This window comes from Schistocerca serialis, chromosome 1 (genome assembly GCF_023864345.2).
Source record: "Schistocerca serialis cubense isolate TAMUIC-IGC-003099 chromosome 1, iqSchSeri2.2, whole genome shotgun sequence".
Lineage (NCBI taxonomy): Eukaryota > Metazoa > Arthropoda > Insecta > Orthoptera > Acrididae > Schistocerca > Schistocerca serialis.
In genome coordinates, this window is record NC_064638.1 from 626,110,204 (window position 1) to 626,130,320 (window position 20,117).

The 20,117-nt window shown below is 37.3% G+C and overlaps 1 protein-coding gene across 2 annotated transcripts in view; it reads right to left on the minus strand.

The window, feature by feature from the left end:
* The window catches only part of LOC126478473 (FAD synthase-like), a 140,852-nt gene that overhangs the window by 76,114 nt on the left and 44,621 nt on the right, over window positions 1-20,117 (minus strand). For both annotated transcript variants that reach the window (XM_050103705.1, XM_050103704.1), the window contains 3 exons: window positions 17,454-17,577; window positions 14,310-14,422; window positions 3,740-3,883 (listed from right to left, as the gene is read on the minus strand). In XM_050103705.1, the coding sequence (XP_049959662.1) occupies window positions 3,740-3,883; window positions 14,310-14,422; window positions 17,454-17,577 (381 nt within the window). The remainder of the gene's footprint in view (window positions 1-3,739; window positions 3,884-14,309; window positions 14,423-17,453; window positions 17,578-20,117) is intronic.

A 20,117-nucleotide genomic window follows, 5' to 3' on the forward strand; every position in this document is an offset into this window, starting at 1 on the left:
CATGAGAAACTGTTGTCAAATACATTGGAGGAGGAGAGGAGGAGATTAGTGTTTAACGTCCCGTCGACAACGAGGTCATTAGAGATGGAGCACAAGCTCGGATTAGGGAAGGATGGGGAAGGAAATCGGCCATGCCCTTTCGAAGGAACCATCCCGGCATTTGCCTGAAGTGATCTAGGGAAATCACGGAAAACCTAAATCAGGATGGCCGGACGCGGGATTGAACCGTCGTCCTCCCGAATGCGAGTCCAGTGTGCTAACCACTGCGCCACCTCGCTCGGTGTCAAATACATATTGCAACCACTATGGGAGAGCTGTTCTATTTTGGAGCCAGAAAACAGCATAGTACCATAATGGTCAATAAACAAATAGACATAATAAACTAAAATGAAAAACACTGGTTAATAAGATTATGAAGACATGGTGGTAATTACTTTATTTAATAAAAATCATATAAATTAAAATAGGCTACAAATATCTTCAATGTAGCAAACAATATTTGAGATGAAGAACTCCGAATAATGGGGTGCATGCATTTTCTGGTGTCAGCCGGCACCTTGCCACACCCCTATTTCAGCTAGAGAATAACAGAAAATAGCCCAGTTAATTGCAGTTATTGATGTTTGAGTTATGTGACAGGCACTGTGTTTGGCAAGTTTCAACATGCTGCAGTCAATTTTTTAGCTGTCATATCTAGGAAGTCCACCTGCTGTTTTCCAAATATTCTGCTTATTAGGAAGTTATGAATCAAAAAATGGAAGGCATCAATGGAGAAATAAGAATTAACGATTATTTTGTTGTGTGAACCACTTGCTGTAATTACTCCCTACTGAGATAATTAAAGTCTGTTACAGAGATTTATATAATTTTCCTGTGATGTGTGCATCTGATTCACAGCTGTATATACTTATTTATTTACTTATGATATAATAGAAAGAAACATTCCACATGGGAAAAATATATTAAAATGGCTTGGAAGAAAATTACGTATTATTGAGTATATAGAGGCAGGATAAATTGTATGGTAGATTACAGAAAAAAGGGAAGATGAATACAAAGTGAAACTACTTGCACACACTGGTTTGGAAGTAAATTACGTATTATTGAGTATATACAGGCAGAATAAATGATATAGTAGATTACGGAAAAAAGGGAAGGTGAATACAAAGTGAAACTACTTGCACATACAGGTTTGGAAGTAAATTACATATTATTGAGTATATACAGGCAGGATAAATTGTATGGTAGATTACGGAAAAAAGGGAAAGTGAATACAAAGTGAAACTACTTGCACACAAAACATATTTATTTACTTAGTATGTTGCTATAATCACATCATTACAATAGCTGTCTACAGAAACTTAGCAGAAACAACCAACAGGAAAACTGCAAAAACGGCAAAAGCTTGATGAATAGCAAACAATCTTAAACAGAAAGGTTAACCTTGTTCAAGAGACATGAGTAATTTCTGTGAAGAATTCTCATCTTTGAGTGTTTCTGAAAACAGTAATGCAGAAAGAAAATATAAATGCTGCTTTACACCCTTGTGGAAGTAGTGGTTTGAGGATTGATTTGAGAAAAGGTTGATGCCTTCAAGAAAAAAAGGCAAATTCCTCATTACTCACTCTCAGCTGAAAAAATAGTCGAGCAAAAACAGCTTAAGTATGATAAAAATGCATCTAGTCATCAGAATATTACTCTGTAAATTACAGTCTTTAATGAGTTGAGGATTTTTTGTGGCGACCCCCCCCCCACCCTCTGACCCAAGAAAAAGTAATCATATGGGTACATGAATACAATAGAATATAAGTTTACTGTGTCATAGCATACTATTTCAAGTCAGCGACTTAATGTACAGGAGACTCGTCAAAACACAAAAACTGGTTTACAATTTTTTTTTATAATATCAGTAATATAATATACTGTACCAGATAGTTAATTAATTAAGAAATTAATAATTTTTCTTTGCAAGTAACCAACTTTCAAAAATTAACAGTCATAAGTACTTGCTTTCTCCAGCTCAAATTTTCATGTTGTCATTCATGAATTCTTTTACTGAATAAAACATTTCAGCGCTAGTTTCTTATATAAGGTTTTTTCAGTGTTCCTAAATTTATACTGAGCAATTCTCTTCCTTTCACTTTGTTATAAATTTCCTTGGCCACATAACGTGGAATTTGAACATGAAGTTTTAAATGGTGGATGGGCAGCATAAAATTATTTTCTACAAATAAATCAGGGTTACTGTGTACAAAGATAATCAGCTCGTAGATGTATAGTGAGGGAACACTTAATATACTTAGATTTTGACATGATTTTCTTTGCTCTACATTGTGCATATTTCAAAATAAGTGTGTCTTGTTGAAGTACTGAGCTGTCAGATATTAGATATAACTTGTTGATCAACTTGGGCAAAATTTCCAGCTTAATTTGCAGAAGTTTTTCTTTAGTGACATAATTATTATACTGAACCCATCTAAATTATCCCACAGGTCATCTTTGCAACACCAGTTTTTGGTTTTCTTTCATTCTTTTATATATCTTAAAATTTCATTATAAGAACGAAAACAGTCAACTACTGACACAATTATTTAATTGGATACAAAAAAAATTTACTCACCAAGCAACGGCAGAACACACACACAATAGACGATTGTAACTGGCAAGTTTTTGGAGCCAGTGGCTCCTCCTTCAAGCAGAGAGAAAGAAGAAGGGTGAAGGAAAAGGACCGGAGAGGTCTAGGAAAAGGGGTAAATTTCGGGAAAGTCACCCAGAACCGCAGGTCAGGGAAGACTTATCGTACAGGATGAGGAGGAAAGACTGACTGCTGGGGAGTGCATCGGACGAGATTTGAAAATCTGAGAGCTTAAAGGTGGAAGACAGGCTAACATGCAGACTGAGATTACTGCTTAAACATCATGCATGAGTTAATAAGAGTGAAAACCTAAGTACATTGTACGTAACAGAGGTGGGATTGGCAGAGGTGTGTTGAAAAATTTCTTTAAATTCATCTCATTTTCCAAAATTATTTGACACAATGAAAACAAAGCTAAGGTAAACTGAACTACTCCATCGATACATTAGGTCTCTGTATCAAAACAGAGATCATCATCATCAAAACAGTGACACATCATACAAAAGGATTCTGGTGCAAAGAAAGATTGTTTGTAACATATTTCTAACTGGTTTAACTCCATAAGTTGAAAATACCCTTCTACTAAAGATTGGATGTCAGTGTTATGTGGTAAGATAGAGGTGTTAATTAAAGCACTACTGTGTAATTTTGTTACCATTACAAGAACAAATTAATTCTTATGTCACATTTTTCAATTTATTTTGCTGTCCTTCAAGAGTATACATAGGACTCTTTGATTTACAAATGGCTCAATCACCTGGTGACAGTTTATGTAAACTCTGACTGCCTTAAAAGCAGACACAAGAATATCAAAAACACATTATACAGAAAAAAGTGAATGAGTTCCTTAACTGCTACCAGATTTCAACTCAGACTTTTTATTTATAACAAGATTTTAGTCAGAAAGTCAATTTCACATTTATTCTCAGACATATTACTACAGTCAATATTACATACATACAAAAGCTGTAAATTTAAGAATACATATGTCATATTAAAAAGAAATGTAGCTTCATATTACATGGATAATATGAAACATTACTTGTCACATGATTCATGTATTCTAAAATTTTCAATTTAGATATAGATTTTTTGTTTCTTTACCTTGTAAAGAATTGTAAACAGCCTCTCCAACAGTTCTGGTACGCCTGGGAAAATGTAGACATTGTTCACAGACACACAAGGATAGAGTGTGTGACGTCCACGTAACTCATCAAAGCCAAAATTCAGCTTTGCTGACTTAGGTACCTGGATAAAATTTGAGAGAACTCTCTGCTAAGTATGAAGTACATCTTAGATAAGCAAATTTTAGATCACTCCAATCACCAAGAATTGTCATTCATTTACATAATGCAATGTTATTTGCAATGGTTTTATAAACATTTAGCAATAATGTCTCATAACAGAAGTCCACAGACGTAAGTCTATAAATGTTGTAGATTAAGGCACAAACAAAAAAAAATTAAGAAAACATAAAAGTGCTTTACATAAATCATTTCAACAGCACAAAAAACTAAAAAATAATTAAGAAAACTGTAAAAGTGCTTTACATAAATCATTTCAACAGTGTGAAGAGAGTAATGGTTGACTTTGTTACCCTTTATAACAAATCAGCTAAATCAAACAACAAAGGCAGGAAGATCTTACAGAGCCATACAATGCAGGTGTGGTGTATGGAAGAATCCTAATTTGAGAGAACTCTCTGCTAAGTATGAAGTACATCTTAGATAAGCAAATTTTAGATCACTCCAATCACCAAGAATTGTCATTCATTTACATAATGCAATGTTATTTGCAATGGTTTTATAAACATTTAGCAATAATGTCTCATAACAGAAGTCCACAGACGTAAGTCTATAAATGTTGTAGATTAAGGCACAAACAAAAAAAAATTAAGAAAACATAAAAGTGCTTTACATAAATCATTTCAACAGCACAAAAAACTAAAAAATAATTAAGAAAACTGTAAAAGTGCTTTACATAAATCATTTCAACAGTGTGAAGAGAGTAATGGTTGACTTTGTTACCCTTTATAACAAATCAGCTAAATCAAACAACAAAGGCAGGAAGATCTTACAGAGCCATACAATGCAGGTGTGGTGTATGGAAGAATCCTAATTCTTGTGACAGCTATATTGCAACAAATATATTACATTCCAGTTAATCGTCACCAACATTTACGCAGTAATTATCTGTAGTCTGTTTTTCTGAATGCTTTCCTTTCTTGTCTACAATGTTATAGTTTCGCCTATCTTGGGTTTAAAGTATGGAGCAGAAGCAGGGTGCAATGCATATTGTGGACTGGGAAAGATGTGGTATATTACACAACAAAATATTGGCTACACTGTGCTATTTTACCCAGTTGTATTGCCATTAACTATTTTAAATCTGCACCCACAACAAAAAACTGAGAGTTAACTTGTTTATTTCAGTTGGAAGAGTACAAATCGCTATATCAATACAAAATTTAAAGTTGGAATCAAAGTTTCAACTTGTCACTTGCTGCCTACATAACTTCTTTAAGAACTTACACGGGAGGCATGTCCACAAAGTGAATACCATTTCATTCTACTCCCACTGCAGCACTAATGTTACAGTTCTGCACAATTCATACTTGTCTCCCTGGTTCATTTTTTCCCCTGAGGCTACAGCTAGATTGGGCTATGAGTATTACATCTGTAAGTAATTGATCAAAATGTTAAAGACAATTTCAAAATCCACTGATGGTAAAGTTCACTATGTAATACAGTTATTGAATGCAAGAAGTGTTATAGTCAGCTGAAATTCATCAACTTGTTGAGATTTAGGGTGGAAACGTAATAACTGACTGAATGATGAGAAAGTTGGCGAGACAATTCAATGACAGACAAATCAAACACCAGGTTCATAATAAGAGTGCTTAGAGATGAGTTTCCAAAAAAAAAAAAAAAAATTGGAACAATGTTGTCATAAAAAAAAAAAAAAAAAAAAAAAAAAATCACTGCACTGTGTTCTGGGACAGAAATGTAAATCTGCTTGTTGGGTTCCTCCCCACAGGTGAAACACTGAGAAAGCTTTGGTATGTAATTCAAAACAAAAGGCATGGAATGTGCAAGGGTTTGTTTTTAGTTTAAGTTATGTTTTTAATTTAATTCATTGTGATCTTCAGCTTGGAGTAGTCTCTGAATCCCCAACTAGTTAAATATTCTTCTTACCTGTAGAATAACTTAATTTTTCCTAAAATCCAGGAATTGGCAATTCCAATCTTTTAATGCTTTTATTGTGCCTTTAAATACAACACATATTAGACGATTACGTATCTCATTACAGGAGACTTTCTGTGTAACAAATAACAAGCTTTTTTTCGTTACATAAATGTATACTTTATTGATATAAACTTCTGGTCATTGGTATTCCTTGCAGCATGACTGCCACAGAAGATCTTTGTCGTATTTGACTACTCTGCCACCAGGACACCAAATATGTCTTCAACTCTCTTGTAACGGCACGGCAACCACGTGGAACACCCCATACAAATAATAAAATACACAAAACAGGACTTCTCCCTTAATAAATCTTCTTACATAATAATTAAAGCTTTATATTCTGAACAATTATCCTGTATAACAAAAATCACACAATTCTAGCAATAAAGCTTGTTCATTTATATTCAAAATTAGTACGAAATTTCACTTCCACTGAACAAAATTATTTACTTCCAAAATTTGGCTACAAAATATCTCACACCTGTCGGCCTGTGTAAATGTATTAGCATTGTCACATAATCCTTTTTTTAGTACGTGTGTAATTAATAAAAGGTAATTCCATATACTGTAATGTTTTGTAATGTACGGTTCAAATCCATCATGCACACAATTAATGAAAATATGTCTTTAAACTCTTAATATGGTAGCGATGCAACTATTGCAGTTGGATACTGGGAAGATAGAACCTGTACCCCATTGGGGGAAGAAAGAAAGGAAAAGGAAGAACTAGGAGTGTAAAGAATGAAGGAGGACAAAAGATAGCCCCCCAAAGACTGGTACTCTACCCTCTCCCTCCCCCCCCCCCCCCCACCCCCGCCCCCTGCCCCCTGCCCCCCCCCCCCCCCACACACACACACAACACATAGGACTACATTCCTGGGGGTCTCTTCACTGGTGGGCTGGAGAATAGAGGGGTTCGTGAATTCTACAGAATTGACACCACCAGCTTCACCACCCCAGGCTCCGAAATATGGTCCCTATCACCTACTACAGACTGCCAATGGAAAGAATGGTGCAGTTATCCAGTTTGATTTCTGGGGAGAAACAAGAGAATAATGAAACCTAAGACTATTTTAGTAAATCATACACTTGCTTATTCGAAGGTTCCAGAGACAATTGATCATTTCTGTAGAATGGGAATGGATTCGACTTAACAACTAAGTATAACTAAAAAAGCAGTGTTTAGCAGAGGCTGTTTTCATTGGTAGCATCTGTCTTTGTAAAGGGCATAGAAAAGTTGGTTTCCTGCTGTGAAAAACGTCTGAAGAATAATGGCAACTATGTAGCAAAATAGTTTAAAAAATGCTCTTTCTTGTAAAAATAAACTTTGGTTTGGAAAAAATGTTTTCATGAGATTTTTTTCCAAACATGTCTCATACATCATACGTATGGAACTGAAAAATTCGCAATTGCTATAAATGCCAGTACAGATGCACGTTCTGCCTCAAAATGCAAAGACGCATGATTACCTAATAATATACACACTGTGTAATGCAACACAGGATATGCCTGTGGGACCTAGCATCTTTCACAAAGCAATGCAATCATCTGTTACCTCAAGTTCAAAAATTGGCACAATTTGGACACTTTAACATGGTAGTTTTAAGTGGCATGTATTTTGAACTGTGGTTGCATCAAATATCAGTAGTGGTCGGACATGAACTACCTCAATTATGACAATGTCAACCTCAGCAACCAACTGCAAGGTAGCACTTACCAAATGCATTTTGTTGTTCATTGTTTTCGTTTCTTAATCTGGAGTGAGTGAAGTGACTAATCCTCTCCATCACAGAGTTTTACTATGATCCTCACAACCCTGACAATAGGTCAGTTCTACTTTCGCAGATAAGAACATACATGTGGCTGACTGCTCTACGAGAGGGAGGTGGGGTTTGTTTCACTGCATTGCTCCCCTCACCAGAAATCATACTTCTGATTTGCTTACACTCACAGCCAACTGCCAGTTTATAGTGTCCGCACTCTACACTATAGCAACCAGGAAATAAAAACTGGCAATGTATTTCGATCATGCCAAAAATTTTCTCCTAGAGTGCAAATAGATTTAATTTTTGTTCTACTTATATGCTAAGTATTTTGTCGGTTCTATCTGTAATGATGTCAAGTATGAGTCACACTGCTATGAATGCCCACAAAAATTATAAATTCTGCAGATTTTTTAATTATCAAATTGGGTGGGAAAAGAAAAACAAATGTTGAGAAACACCTTAAATGAGAGAAGAACTCTATTCTCCGGCAGAAAATAATGCTGCTTTTTCTCAATAGAACGAATCCTTTGTTGAAACCTTGACTAGAGCCAAAGTTGAAAGCAAGAAAATAGCATATTGAAAATTAAAAAAATCTGGAGTTTTTGCAAAAGTAAACATTCCAATCAAAAGGCTCCCAAATATCAGTTTTTAACAGTTAATTTCAAAGCAAAAAGGAAAATCCAGATTTGAACAATGATAACATTATGAAAAGGGCAGACTGCTACTCACCATATAGCAGAGACAATGAGTCACAGATAGGCACAACAAAAAGACTGACAAACACGTAAGATTTGGGCCAAGAAGCCCTTCATTGGGACTAGACGAGATACACACCAACACACACACACACACACACACACACACACACACACACACACACACAGACACACACACACAGTCTCTGGCTGCTGAGGCCAGACTGTGAGCAGCAGTGCATGATGGGAGAAGCAATCTGTGTGGTGGAGATGAATAGGAAGCTGAGGCAGAGGGGGAAGTGGGGGGGGGGGGGGGGGGGGGGGAGGTAGCGGGGTAGGAGTACAGGACTGTAAAGTGGTGCTTGTGGGAGCATACAGAGATGAGCTGGAGAGAGGATACAGCAGCTAGGTGAAGTCGGGAGGTTAGATGGAGGGTGCGGGGCAGTGGAAGAGGAGAAAATAAAAAGACTGTGAGTGCATTGGTGGAATAGAAGGCTGTGTAGAGCTGGAATGGGAGCAGGGAAGGGGATACATGGGTAAAGGACAATGACTGATGAAGGCTGAGTGGACAACCATAAAGCGCAACCCAATGAAACATGAACGCCATTGCCAGCGTCTCTGTGGAGATGTCTTCCATTGGAATAACTTCTGGCCAACACATAAATCTGTCTATGATTGTCAGTAAATAGCGTTGCCTGTCTGATGGTGGCAGGGGTCCCATAACATCAATTTGAACATGGGAAAATCTCTCAGTTGTCTCCAGAAAGTTCCCAATGGGTGCATGGACATGGTGTAAGACTTTACTACATTGGCAGCCTAGGCACATACAAGCCCATTGCCAGCAATCCTTCTGTACTCTGGACTGTACGTAATCGGCGGAGACAAGTTTAGCAGTTGCCGCGGTTCCTGGGTGATCATAAAGGCTCTGAAAACTGCACTTTCAGAGCTCTGCTGGCAGATATGGACGCGCCTTTACAGTGGCTGTGTCACAGCATAATTGCATGTCTGTTCCTGGCAGGTTTACAAGTTTGAGTCAAAGGTGTGCCTTAGTATCTCTGAGTACATCACAGAGCTCCTGATCAGACTGGTGCACAATGGACAAACATAGGTGGTCAACAGTTTCTGTGACAGCACCGACTTGTGACAAGCAATCAGCTACAATGTTATTCAGCCCTGAGACGTGCTGGATATCCATCAAAAATTGTGCTACAAATTCGAGTTGGTTGAATTGTCTCAGCAAGCACTTGTCATTACTTTCATGGAAAATGTTCGTGGGAGGTTTATGGTCCGTTTTTCACAGAAATATCTCGCCACCACATAAACAGCCAACAATTCTCTTTCATATGCACACTCCATAATTGTTGCATGAGAAAAAGGCAACATATTGTTGGAGCGCAGGCCCGATGGTAGTCAGGGATGCATCTATCACTGGATGAGCGAGTAGTACAGGGTTGGAAATGGTTTTTTTGGCAACTTTGAATGTGTCAATCATCACCAGTGTCCAATGCACAAGTGCCTTTCACTTTTGGACTGGTGAGTGTGCAGTTTGGCTGTCCACACAGATGGCAGCGGTAAATATTGAGCATGCTGAGAAATCTACGTAGTTCCTTTGCTGTTACTGGATGCAGATTATTTCAAATTGCCTTGACATTCTCTGGTAAGGAATGCGATCTCTCTGACAAAATCTGACAGCCCATGAAAGTTATTTCAGGTTGGCTGAATAAATACTTAGAAAAATTCAGGATGATACTGTGTGCAGTCAGGCACTCAGAAACTTGCTTGAGGTGTAGCTTATGTCCTTCCAATGTTTCTGGAAAGACAAGGATATTGTCCAAGTACGAAAAACAATTCAGTAAACCTCATAGCACCATATGTATAAATCACTGCCACATTTGAATCACATTCCTCATGCTAAAGGTCATAAACAAACTTCCAAATGGGCCAAAAGGTATTATAACGGCTGTTTTAGGAATGTCTTGTTCAGCAACAGGAATCTGGATGTACGCCTTGGCACAATCAAGAACGCTGAACATTTGTTTTCCACTCAAGGCACTGTTGTAGTATCTCAAATGTGACACAGGGCAACAGTCTGGGATGGTCCTTGCATTTAAGGCATGGTAATAACCATATGGCCACCATACACTGTTCTTCTAGAAAACGAGGTGGAGAGATGATGACCACGCACAACTGGATGGTGGAGTTGTTAGCTGCCGACAGTCTGAAGTTTGAGACCAGGCAGCACATACCCAATTTGTCTCTCTGAAAAATACTTAGGTCTGATCCCAGGAAAATCAAAAATTTGTGGCCAGTCATAAACAGGTGGGCAGAGGAACAACCAGACACATCGACTTCTGCCTGCTGTTTAAGGTTGACATACTCACATGGCAGATTACTCTTATGTACTTAGTCACCAAACTGCTAATAGTATCAGCATATGTTAGCTGCTTCTGAGTCATCATCATGAGGAGCACTGGATGTAGAACCACTCTGTGATCTGTGTGAATATCTACCTTTAGCATGGCACTATGCAAGAAGTTTGCTCCGTAGTTTGCTTAGAGCGTCAACTTAGTTCAACAGGACATCATTCAGTTGCTGTGCCAGTGCCACAACTTTTTTTGTCAATTTGTTGAAGTCACATCTGACATCTGTCGAAGTACTGTTGCAATTTAGTCATGTCAGGGTAGGAGGTAGGTACGATGGCATCCTGTATATGGTCAGCCAGATCAGCTACCTCATCCAAAAGCATTTCAGTTTGCAATGCAACTATGGCCTTGATTTGTGCTGACAATCTGCTATACCACAACATGCGTAGTAGCATGTCCGGTACAGTGTGTGCATTGACCTTTCTTTGTACATGGCAGAGGTATTAGAAGGCTTTTTGCCACCTATATTTTCCTGGATGAGCACTTGTAGTACCCTCTCTTCCTGTGAGGCAGATACCCAGCGTATGAGTTCAGCTTTCAGTTTCAGGTACGTGTCTGTCTCCGATTGGCACTGTTATAATATCCTGTACCTCTGCTGCATACCTGTGATTAAGCTGACTAATCAATAGCACAAATTTGGTAGAATCATTATTATTCCAGAACACAGAAAACTTCCCTCCACCAGTGCAAACCACAGCGAGGGGTTGTTCAGTCAAAACGGTGAAGTCGTACTGTCAGTCTTGAAGTAACAGGGGCATTGTTATTCGTCATGTTTCTGTTGTGCAACACAATATCTTCTCTTATAATCCACATTCCTGACAATGATCACGTCAGGGCCACCAGTGCAGCTTATCTTGTAGGGATACAAGGCTGGGCCTTATTTTGACGCGCTTGGCATGTGGACTACAGACAACAATTCACTGCTGAGTTTAACATACATTGTTTCCAGCTACTCTGTGTAATACACTAGAATAGGAGAGAGAATATGAATATTTATTTCCTTCTGCAGTAGTGGAAGACTCAGTTACTACTTAATAACAACAGAATAATTAATTGCTAAATCACAGAATTCACAGACTGTCTGTGCTGCAGCAAGGAATAAGCGTGCGGCAGCAGCACTCCATGTGACAGGCATGTGAATTCCCTAACATTTTGTGGCCATCAGCTGATTGCACATGCCGAGTGCACGATCTCACATAATTGCCACAAACCAGAGAAATTCCTTATGTAACACTTGTATACATACCACACATATAACAAAACTGTAAAAGATTGTAGCCTCAAGTGTAGGATGAGAGAATGTTGAGTATGCCTGATATTTTTATTTGATTATAGTTATGACGACTTAGGGAGGAGGGAGATCTTGTTCAATTGTTCATTAGGGTACAATTATTCATTTTTCTGGGGATGTCATTGTTGGATCACCTTGGGATTTCTAGATTCTTTTGAGTTTTCCAAAAAAACTCATTTTTGGCATTTGTTGGAAAAATTCAGGAGGAGGCATGTAAGAGGTACTACTATCAATAGTGGTATAACAAAGCAGACCATACCCTTTAAACATTGCTGGTTCTATGGAACTTTTGGAGCTGAGAGCACATTTTTTCAGTAGGCGCACTGTCTTGCGGTTATGTCCAACAAGGCCCAAGCACTACCGGTCATACGTCATAATGCGAGGAGGGAGTCACTATATGGGACTTCGGATTTATCGGTCACATGTAGCTTTGCCACACCAAAATTATTTGAATAGTTTGCTCACATGATGAATTATGAGTCTGTAAGTACTACATCAATTGGTAGGGTAACAGTGAGTAACAATCTGGTTTATTTGTGGAAGGTTCGGATAATTATCTACAAAATCAGTGGGCAAAACAGTATCGTCATTCTTTGTCAGTAGGGGAAAATATTATTAGTAAAATAAATGTAAAAAACCTGTCATGGACAATTATAACATGAAAGATTAATTTGCAAAATCAATACAGCAATGGGAAACTTCAGTCTGAAAGTGGAGTCTACGTAAGTGTTAATACCAGTATGGCTGGATCTCGGGATTTTTAGGAAGTTTGTTACTTGCAAAAAGTGAATAAATGAAGTAAAATGATCTGTACTGTTATCCTTTCAAAGCAATATTTTTCCACCTAAAATTTGTTAAAGTAATGCTGTACATTTTCGTATTAGGCAACACAATCAAATTTATTTTGCAACGGAGCACGTTCTTACTGTTTACCATCCCCCATCCACATCTGATCATTGCAAATTAATGTAAAAGGAGATGAGAGGGGGAGGTTATTCAGTCCTTGGCTAATTTCTGTTCAAAAAATTCAATGGGATTCCTAACCACAGAAATTAAAACTGCATAAAATATTCATGTGTATTCAGAGTGCAGCAGCTCCTTTTTTTTAGGGAATAGTTTTTTATATGGGAATAGTGTGAAATGTATTTTGACTTTATAGATTTGTGTGTTAAGCTATTCATGTCTGACTCAAGGGAAGAAGAAAAACTGAAGACAACAGACTGTAAATGCCACAACTGAAGTTACATGTTTGTGAGGGCGCATTTCTTTTTCTCTCTCCCGAAGTGGTGACACACGCAGATATTCAGCAAGGGAGCGTCAGATAGGGAACACTGTTCAGAAATAATCATCTTTTATTTACAGCTGAAACACTTGTAACAGTTGAAATGCTGAATGCAGAATGGCTCTTAAGAGGGTTACTTTATTGTCACCCTTATCCAAAGGACAATACTGTCTCCTCACTTCACAATACTTTAGAAAGGCATTTGCAACTGAACACGGAGCAGGGAAGTACAATTCAAAATTACTTTTTACAACATTCCTTCAGATATTAGATTTCTCAATACTTCCCCCATAATAGGCACTTACTGAATTCTAAACACATTAATAAGGCAGGAAACTCTGAAATATATTTATTGGAATGTAAAAACTTGGGAACTTAGTAAAGGGTTTCCCAATGATCAATTAAGTGTGAGATCTCAGTCCTGCAGCAATAAAGATTCACTCTCATATTTAGTTTGCCTTTGTGGATAACTCTTTTGTAAATTACAAGTTTTTAATACTATTTTCAACACTGTAGGAAAAGGCTGACTGCTACTTATCATAAAGACGACACATTAAGTTGCAGACTGGCACAGTTAAAAGACAATTACACATAAGCTTCTAGCTACAGCCTTCATTGGAAAAAGAGAAATGCACACCATTCATTCACACAAGGAAGCACACCTCATGCACATGACTGTCAACTCTTGGAGTTTTAGCCTGAGCTGCTGCAGTTGACGGACAGGTGTGAGGTGAAGTTGCTTGTTTGAGGAAATGGTGTGTGTGTGTGTTCCTTTTTATGATGAAGGCTGTAGCTGAAAGCTTATATGTAACTGTTTTTTAATTGTGCCTACCTGCAACTTAATGTGTCATCTTTATGGTAAGTAGCAATCTATCTTTTCCTACATTGTTGATATTCCTACCTGGAGCTTCCACTGTTTAATGTTATATTCTCTGTATAAAATACAGCAGTACCTGTACTTTCAAACCTTACATGCGCTAACTTCATTCCAGGAGCTGTATCATCACTTGTTTTGAAAAATTTTTTGCAAATGTCAATTAACTTTGGATGTGGATAGGTTGTTTCATTAAATGCTTTTGCAATTGCTGAAAATGGAAACAAAAGAATCAGTGCAATATTCTCATATTCCAAAAAAATACATTGTAACATCACTATGAACAAGGCAACACAATGAGAAACAATATATACATGCTAAGTGAGAGGGATGCACTGTATTGTGTTATTACAGTTTCACGTGCCATGGATGATGGATGATTAATCATAACGATGTGGAATGAGTCATTTTACATTCATATTATACATTTGTATGTAAATATGGATAAAGGCTGACCATTTAAAATTGTGGATATCAAATTAAACACCTTTCAGTCATCAATTTCCAACCTTATTTTATTGGACAACCAGTTTCAGCATTTTACTATGCCATCTTCAGGGCCCTGACAGACTTGTAGGAATAATCTACCTTGCTTGTGATCAAAACAGGAGCCAGCGATACTGGTATTAGCAGATATTTGTTACAGTGACCACTTCAATCATTACCTGGGTAGGCAGGTGCTGGTTGAAGTGGTCACTGTAACAAATATCTACTAATACCAGTATTGCTAGCCCCTGTTTTGATCACAAGTGAGGTAGATTATTTCTACAAGTCTGTCAAGGGCCTGAAGATGGCACAGTAAAACAGTGAAACTCGTTGTCCAACAAAATAAGGTTGAAAATTGATGGCTGAAACATGTTTAATTTGATATCCTCTATCGAACAGCTGAGTACTGCAAAGTTTGCTAAAAAAAATTGACATACAGAGTTTTAAAATTGTGTTTTAACACAGTTCTGAGTAATTAATTGCTACCCAGCACGTTTTACACATTACAAAAACATAAAATAAAATTTTCAGTTCATTTTTATTTTTAATTTTGTCATTTGTCTGACATTTTATATCAATTGGTAAGTAACAAAGAGTTTTGGCTGCAGCTTTGTGAACCCCTTTTTGTGCATATATAACACTAATGTGAAGTTGTGAAAGCCATTTTTTTCTTATGATTTTGTGATCATGTACAACATTGCTCCTTTTAAATTCCAGTGGATTATTTACAGCAAACTTCAGGTGGGAATAAGTAGACTGTGAGGCAGCTATCAAAATGCCTAACTCCTTAAATACAGTGTCACTGGTGATCAGATTGCGCTCAGAATGCCTGTCTGTGCACCCTCTCTTTTGGCTCTCCAGGCAGTAGCTGTGCTGAGTTTAAAGTCAAACGGTGTTTGCAACATTCATTCTAGGGTGCAACCATGCCCCACTGACAAGTATGTACTGTTGCTGAACAGCTTCATCCATTTGAACTGGGCACAGTGTGGACCTGCACAAAGCTGCACTGACATACTGATGGATTGCTGCACATGCTGGGCAAAATATATCAGACCAGCTTCTGGATGTCCGCACTGCACAGACACATGTTAATATCAAAGCATTGTGTGAGCGGCGGAGGCCAGCTGAATATCACCCGGGTCTGAAATCCAGGCATGTTTCACCTGTTGTATCATCAGGGACCACTGAGAATAGTCAGCTTGCAACATTTTTAAGATCTTATGAGCCTCTGGTTGGGCTATTACCAATACCATGACATTGTCAAGCAGATCTAAATATGTTGTCTTGTTTCGAAATTGAGAAAGAGACCAATTGCAGAAAACCACTGAGTAACATTATTATGAATGTTATTCACCATTTACTCTATTGCTGTTTGTATGCTTGAATTGATTACAATGGACGGGTCATCCAAAAAAAGAATTAATTGTGCTTGTTATGTATTAAACAGAGAGTTGTTTACATATACAAGAAACAGTAGTGGACCTAAGATCAAACCTTGTGGTACCCCATACTCTCTCCCGTCAGAAGAGTCGCCACCACTTAACACTGGTTGAATTATTAACTATAACTTTAGCATTCCTTTAATTAGATATGACATTATCCATTGGCTCACTATACCATCAGTTCCATAAAACTTCAGTTTATCCAGGAGAATACTGTGATTCACACAATCAAATGCCTTGGATAGGTCACAGATGAGATTAGGATTGACTTTCATGTAAGTTGCTCGTTCAACATACTTTTTGATTTATGCTCTTGAACTGTTTGAACCTGTATTTTTTACTACATTTAAGAAATGATTATTAAACATACCAGCTACTTGTGACTTGATCATTTACAGCCCTCCCTTTTAAATTAATAGTGATGTTATACTGTTCTGTGGCTTGTACTGCCTCTCACTTTACTACATTCCATACAGTATTAAGTTCATTGTCAGAATCACTGATTTCTGACCTAATCTCCATGTTCATTTACTTTTGATTAAAAAATAATCAGCTACAAAATCAAGCCTTCCTTCAATTGTCTGACTTGAGCTGCCATTGTAGTTGCCTATGAAAACTGTCACTGAACACTTGTTCAGAGTAGGATGCAACCACTGTTGGACAGCAGGATACAGCTCCTGACAATCTACAATATGTCACCCACTTGTAGGTCACTTCAGGATATGGGAACATCTGAAAGTCCACCTCCCATGACATCAAATGTCTCCCGACCACAAAGAACAGTGTTGTTCAACAGCATGCTTCCCAAGCTGCCTGTTTTGAATCTTGCACACGAAGATCACCACAGTTCATGTCTGCTCGTAACTAATCCATCAGAGCAATGCCTCACTTTTATGAGCATCTGAAATGCTGAATTTCTATACTGCATACTGTCTCCGCTGCATCATCAAAATCAACAGCATCATCTTTCATCATTTTTCACACTATCCAAATAAAATAATGAAAAGAATAATGACCCCTGTCATTGCAGTATAATACCCAAACGACACATTGGCATAGTTGAAATGAATGAGGTACAAAGAGAGGCCACAATTGTTGTTACAATTTAGTGTTCAAGTTAATACAGCATCTATCTAATTTTTATTACTTCAGAGATGGAAAAACCAGAATGGAATAATGATGATATTAGGAAAGGATTTATTACTTCAGAAAAGAGAGAAGAAGGAAGTACAAAGGAAGAAGGGGAAACAAAAAAACTAATGGAGCATCACTTAACAAAATCTGTTTGCAACAAAACCTCTGTGTTGTCCTCACCTTCAAATGTAATATCGTCATGTGTTGGTCCAATGCCTCCCGTTGTTATAATATATGTAAACTCACCAGATAGTGCCTTTATTTCATTTGCTACTGCATCTATATCATCTCCAACAACCAAAATCTGTAACCAATGTAAACTGTATATTTCAGTTTAAGGAAACTGGTAAGCCAAGGAAAATAAAAAGCTGATTAATAAGAAATATAATTCTACTAAATGTACAAATACAATAAGATAAATATGGAATCAGTAATACATTCATGAGTTTAATTTCATAATAAGCAAAAAGCAGAAGGTGTTTTGCAGTGCTAAGGGACACATCAAACTTTATAGATTCGTTCTTTCGAAGTTAAATGTACTGTATAGTGTCTGAGTATAATATAGCTGAGGTCAGTTAAACTAGTCTACACAGCATCAACTACTTGGAGAGGGACAAAATCTTTTATGGATAAAAATTCTTGGGGGTGACTTTATAAATGAGTTATGCTACCTGTTGCCTCAGGAAACATAAGTCATTAATTTTAGAATCCTACACTGGTTAATCTTGTAATTTTCAGAATTTTCCTGGTGGTACAGCACAGCAGTATAGTAGACCCTGTCTAGAGATTAAATACTTATCCCACATGATGCATGTTTGAAAAGTAAGTACCTTTTTGGAAAAACCATATAAAACATTTTTTCAAACCAAAATTTGTTTTTCCAAGAAAGGGAATGCTTAACTACTTTTATACGTAGTTGTCACTTTTGTTCAGACCTTTGTCATAGCAGGAAACCAACTTTTCTATGTCCTCTTCATACGAAGATGCTGCCAGAGAAGAGAGCCACTGCTGAACACTGTTCTTTGTGTCATCATTGCTGTCTGAGCACCTTCCTCCAAAACCATGCTTCAAGTTCAAGAACATATGGTAGCCAGAAGGTGCGAGCTCGGGACTATATGGTGTGTGATCAAAATGCTCCCAATCGAATTGCTGAATAAGACTTTGAGAGACACCAGCAGAATGGGGATGTGCATTGCCATGAACCAACACAATGCCTTGAGTGAGTATCCGATGTTCTTTGTTTTAAATTGTGTGTGTAAATTTTCTCAATGTTTTACTGTATTATATTACACCGATAGCTTCACCTCTGGGATGGAACTCAAAAAGCAGAAAACGATGCAAAAAATGGTGTTCAGTAGGGGTTGTCTTCACTGGCCGTATCTTTCTGTGAAGAGGACAAAGAAAAGTTGGTTTCCCACTACAACAAACATCTGCACTATGGTGGCAACTATGTAGATATACAGTTTAAGAAATGCTCTTGCTTGAAAAAATAAATTTTAGTTTGACAAAAATGTTTTATGATTTTTTTCCACAACAGTACTTACTTTCTGAACATGTCTTACACATATAAAGGAATATTGATGTCAAGTACCAGCATTTAATGAGATGTGATGGACTAATGTATATGCAATGATAGAGCACTGAATAAAAGTTCCCTGCTCAACACATGTTCATAGAGTAATCGAGATATGAGAGATCAGTTAAAAGTGTGTTGACCCCTTGTGATCTAAGCATCAGAAACATTCCTCATCTTAATTTTTACCTTTCAGATTCTCTCATCTGATGCCTGGAAGGACTTTGTTCCTCCAACATATTCCAGAAGTCCTGGACATGTCTGCTTACTGAAGACAATGGCTCCTCTCTTACTAAGTGGTGCAGTGTCAGTATGAGTTTAATACATCTACTGAGGGAGAGAGTAATCCTAATCATATTCTTTATTAAAGATTAACTGAGTTCTTTTTTATTTCAATTGACATTTTAAGATGTAAATGTCATAAACAGATGGTTTCTTTCGTGGTTTTTAAATAAATGTTTCATTTTGAAAATGCCATTTGATGTTTTGTCAACATGTTAGCAGAGCATGTTCGACAAAATTTTCATGAATTGTGACAGCTGTAGCCAATCTCGATGATAATTCGAAATTACAGAAATGTTCGAAATTACAGAAGTGTTAAAAGACGAGTCCATGGCTGATGAAATACAGCAAATAGAAAACCTCACTAGTGAAGAAAATTTGGGGACTTTAAGAACCATAATGAGAACTATTTCAGAGGATGACAAAATCTTTCATGTCATAAATGTTGAGCTTATTAAGCCAGAAGAAAGTGGACAACATTACAAAACCAATCTTGTGAAATTCTTTCACTTGACACCGAGCCTTTACTTTATATTGGTGAATATAAGACTGTTGAAGAGATTTGAGATGAGGTACATAGAATTTATGATGTTCACTCACCCAAAAACATTGATCTGCTTTCACACAAATTACATAACATCATGTCGGAAGCATCTGGTGTACAAGGTGATTTATCCAAATTTGATGAGGTTCAAACTCAACTTTCATTGTTAGAAAAGCTAATTGATGATAGTGAGCTCTGAGCATGATTTTTGCAAGCTTTGCAAAGTGAGAATAACAGATCACGATGATAAAAGTGTTGCTACAACAATGATGTTGAAGATGGAGATTAACAAACAGTGCTAAAGGTGCAAAAAACAACTCAGTATACATTAAGGTGAAAAAAGTCATGGATTAGTGATATGAAAATATACAGATGGCAGTAGCATCATACACATCTGGTGTAAAAGGGTAGTTCATTGGCAGAGTTATCATTTGTACTCCAGTGA